General features: G+C 42.3%; 1 protein-coding gene across 4 annotated transcripts; it reads left to right on the top strand.

Annotated features, from left to right (window-relative positions):
• Nucleotides 1-580: 580 nt before the first annotated feature.
• On the top strand, nucleotides 581-2934 carry LOC107491890 (B3 domain-containing protein Os03g0120900). Of its 4 annotated transcripts, XM_052262609.1 has the most exons (4): nucleotides 623-693; nucleotides 821-916; nucleotides 1132-1306; nucleotides 1397-2934. In XM_052262609.1, exons 3-4 carry the CDS (start codon nucleotides 1183-1185, stop codon nucleotides 2599-2601), a joined length of 1329 nt encoding a protein of 442 aa, XP_052118569.1. In that variant the 5' UTR covers nucleotides 623-693; nucleotides 821-916; nucleotides 1132-1182; the 3' UTR covers nucleotides 2602-2934. The 4 variants fall into 4 exon arrangements, with proteins under 4 accessions (XP_020981802.1, XP_015968292.1, XP_015968293.1 ...); XM_021126143.2 differs by lacking the exon at nucleotides 821-916 and having other exon boundaries at nucleotides 581-693; XM_016112806.3 differs by having other exon boundaries at nucleotides 613-916.
• The last annotated feature ends 811 nt before the right edge of the window (nucleotides 2935-3745 follow it).

Here is a 3745-nt window from a genome sequence, read left to right as displayed (position 1 = left end):
TATTTGAAATGATAATAAAAATAAAAAATAAGATCATTTGTATTAATTTTTTATTGTTTTTTACATAATAAAAATATAAAATATATTAATTTAGAATAATATAAAAAGATTTGTATTAATCAGTTGTAATTGTGAAAATAAAAGCATATAATGTGTAATTGGGTAACAGGAATGTGGAGAGTGGGAGGAGGGGGCGCCTGCAGCTTTGGGTTGTTTGCGGTCGGGACCATTATAGAGCACAGCGCACACATAAACACCAAAAGTCAAGAAAATAACTCAAAACAACCTAACACTGTAACTGTATGTACACAATTCCTCAACTCCATCTCATCCCATCCCCTTCCCTTCTCTAATAGCCACAACCGCGCTCGCCCTCCCTATCAGTCTTTCCACTTAACTGGCTGGTTGCGTTGCTTCTGGAACAACTGGCCTTTTGGTCACAATAAGGCGGAACGTTATGTTGTACAGAAATTATACCAAATATGATGAAAACGACAACTTGCTCACATGATCACAATACCCACATTATTATTCATGGGCCCCCATCCAACGTAAGTGTAGTAATCCCTCCTCCCCCTTCTTTTCTCTCTCTCTCTCTCTCTCTCTCCCAATTCCAACAATAAAACTGGCTTCAACATCATTTCTATCTCCTTTTTTATTTTTCCTAGCTACTTCCTTCCTTCGTCTTCTGAGGTAAGTAACTATACTTGTTCTTCTCGTTCCCTCTCATGAACTGAGCATGTATGTGTGTAGGTCAACTACAACAACTACTTACTTCACCCCTTCGTTCTTCAACTGGATTCTCCTCCAATTTCTTTAGGGTTATGAACTCCTCTCCTCCTCCTCCTCCTCCTCCGCCTCAAACAACCTTCTAATCTGACCTCTGCTCATCGTCATATTCACCCTGCTCGCTTCGGTAACATATGTACCTTCTTCCTCTTCCTCCTCCTACTCCCAAGCTTTTATTTCACCTTATTATAATCTTCTATGTTTCATTCTCCATACTTTCCACTTTGATCCCTTTGTTTTCTTTAATGTTAATTTTGATTCTAATAATCTTGGTCAATTCATAACGCACGTATGTATGTATGTATGTATGAATGAATTCCTATTTTGTTTTGCGAGATCCAGAGGGAGGGAGCTAGGGAGATTATTATTAATTAGCTAAGGTGGGGTTTAGTGATGGAAGAAGAAGTGAAAGGATATTCCGATAGCAGAGAAGAGGAGGAGGAGGAGGAGGAAGACGAAGCAGCGGAAATCATCCCAATTCCAAACACAAGACAAGAAACCAACAGCAGCGGAAACAGTAAGCACTATATATTTTCTTCTCTTTCTGGTTGTTGCAATCATAACAAAATGAATTCTCACAATTCATGATGGTATGGGGATATATTAGGGTTACAGCAGCAGCAAGATACAGCAGTAGCTCCCAATTTCAGTCAGCGGAAGCAGCTAGATTTGATGGAGTTGTCACTAGGGAGCGGGAGCAGCAAGGACGATCGGAATTGGCAGCAAGGAGGAGGAGGAGGAGGAGGAATGGTTGGTTCTTGCTCATCATCATCATCGGAGGCGGTGGAGAAAGAGCACATGTTCGACAAAGTGGTGACCCCAAGCGACGTAGGGAAGCTGAACAGGCTAGTGATACCGAAGCAGCACGCGGAGAAGTACTTTCCATTGGACTCATCCTCCAACGATAAGGGGCTTCTCCTCAACTTCGAGGACAGGAACGGCAAGCTGTGGCGCTTCAGATACTCCTACTGGAACAGCAGCCAGAGCTATGTTATGACCAAAGGCTGGAGTCGCTTCGTTAAGGAGAAGAAGCTCGACGCCGGCGACATTGTCTCCTTCCACCGCGGCCTCGGGGAACTCTATAGACACAGGCTGTACATTGACTGGAGGCGCAGGCCCGACCATCCCCCTCCTGACCCTTCCGCCTCCCTCATCTCCCCTTTCTTCCTTCCTAACCACTACTCCGCCGCCATCACATGGGGCGCCGGCGGCAGGTTCTACTCTCTGCCTTCTCCCACGCCTCCTCCTCGCCACCATCACTTTCATCATCATCAGCACCACCCCCTCGCTACTAATTACAACACCCATATGTATGGCTTTCATCATCATCCAGGTGCTGCAGCAACTGGAACAAGTCATCATCTTCTCAGCGGTTACAACGATCAGCAGCTGAATTCCGGATCTCCTGGACCTCTCTATTACCTGAGGTCACCCCCCTCAATGTCAATTGTTGACCCCAACTTGCATCAGGAGAGAGGGACTGCTATTGCCCCCATGATCATTGATTCTGTGCCGGTTGCTCATCATCATCATCAACAACAGCAACATCAACATGGTGTGGTGCCTAATAGTAGTAACTTTGACAGTACTAATACCGCAGGAAAACGGCTGAGGCTATTTGGGGTCAACATGGAATGTGCTTCTTCTTCTTCTTCTTCCCCAGCTGAAGATCACTCGCATTTGGCAATGTCTAGTTCATTACCATCGTCAAGCAGGTTTGGGGATCAGAGAGGGGATACTACTACTACTACTACTTCTGTACTTTTTGATTTGGATCCCTCTTTGCAATACCATCACCACCACCGGCATTGATCTTCATCATCAGATCAGAGGTCCACTAATTGGAAGAGCCACATAATAATATTAATAATAATGATTAGTTTGGCTAGAGCTTGGCTTTCCTTTGCAGGCATTTTTATTATTATTGTTAGTTTTCTTAATTAGCTTCTTTCCTGGCCGGCCTTCTCTATCTCATCAGCATTCAGCTGCAGACCACAAATGATGAAGAAAGAGTAGCAGCTCGCAAACTTTCTTCCTCTCCTTCTTTTGATCAGTAACTAGTGTTTGCCATTTATTTAAACTTTTTAGCACGCCTTAAACTGCTCATCAAGCTTCAATTAGCTGCGGAATTTGACTCTTGATGAAGCTAGATTTTTGTCCCCTTCTATATTATTAGATTATTGTATCAACATTCAATTCAATACTAGCAAGCTAGCGTGCTTCTTTAATTTCTCTCACATTGCATTGAATGCTACACAGAAAAGCTTGCCTTGTTGCTTTCTATCTTCTTTCTTTGGTCTAATCTTTCTGTTAGGCTTGTTGGGCGCGCGCGGGGGTTGAACAGTGCTTAGTTTCGCATTTTAGCTTTGCAGCCAAAGCCTGGAATATAATCAAGTTGTACAGCTGTAAAAAAGGTGAATTTTTATTGGTTATGTTGTTATTCATTCATGAATCATCATCCTCGCCATTTGGACTATTATAGTTACTTTATTATTTCTGCTTAGCTATACACTATACATATCATTTATTAACAACTAGTACCCCCCCACCCCCTTCTTTTTCTCCTTCTCTCTTCGATCTTCTATCCCCTTTGTTACTTCCTTTTCTTCTCTTCTATTCTATTCATCTGCAGCAGCAGCAGCCGCCGCTTTCTTCTGCTCAAATACCCTCTTTTAATTTGGATTCATGTAAAGTTCGCGGCTTCTCTCTCAAGAGTTTTAGCTTCAAAAGTAAGTATTCTAATTAATTTCTGATGCTGAGACTAGTCCTCGCAACATACTTATTACTAGTAGCAGCAGATTCAATGCATTCTTAGCTTTCTGATGATCTGTCATGCTTAATTACATGATTCCATAGATACAATACAGTTTTTTGTTTCTTTCCTCCTTTATCTCATCTTTAATATTTATATATAGTCCTCAGATGAGCACAGTTTTCTTAGTGTCTTGCTGTTCAA

This window comes from Arachis duranensis, chromosome 6 (genome assembly GCF_000817695.3).
Source record: "Arachis duranensis cultivar V14167 chromosome 6, aradu.V14167.gnm2.J7QH, whole genome shotgun sequence".
In the NCBI taxonomy this organism is placed as follows: Eukaryota; Viridiplantae; Streptophyta; class Magnoliopsida; order Fabales; family Fabaceae; genus Arachis; species Arachis duranensis.
Note: the sequence above shows the minus strand (reverse complement) of the source record. Positions and strands in the feature narration are given on the sequence as shown.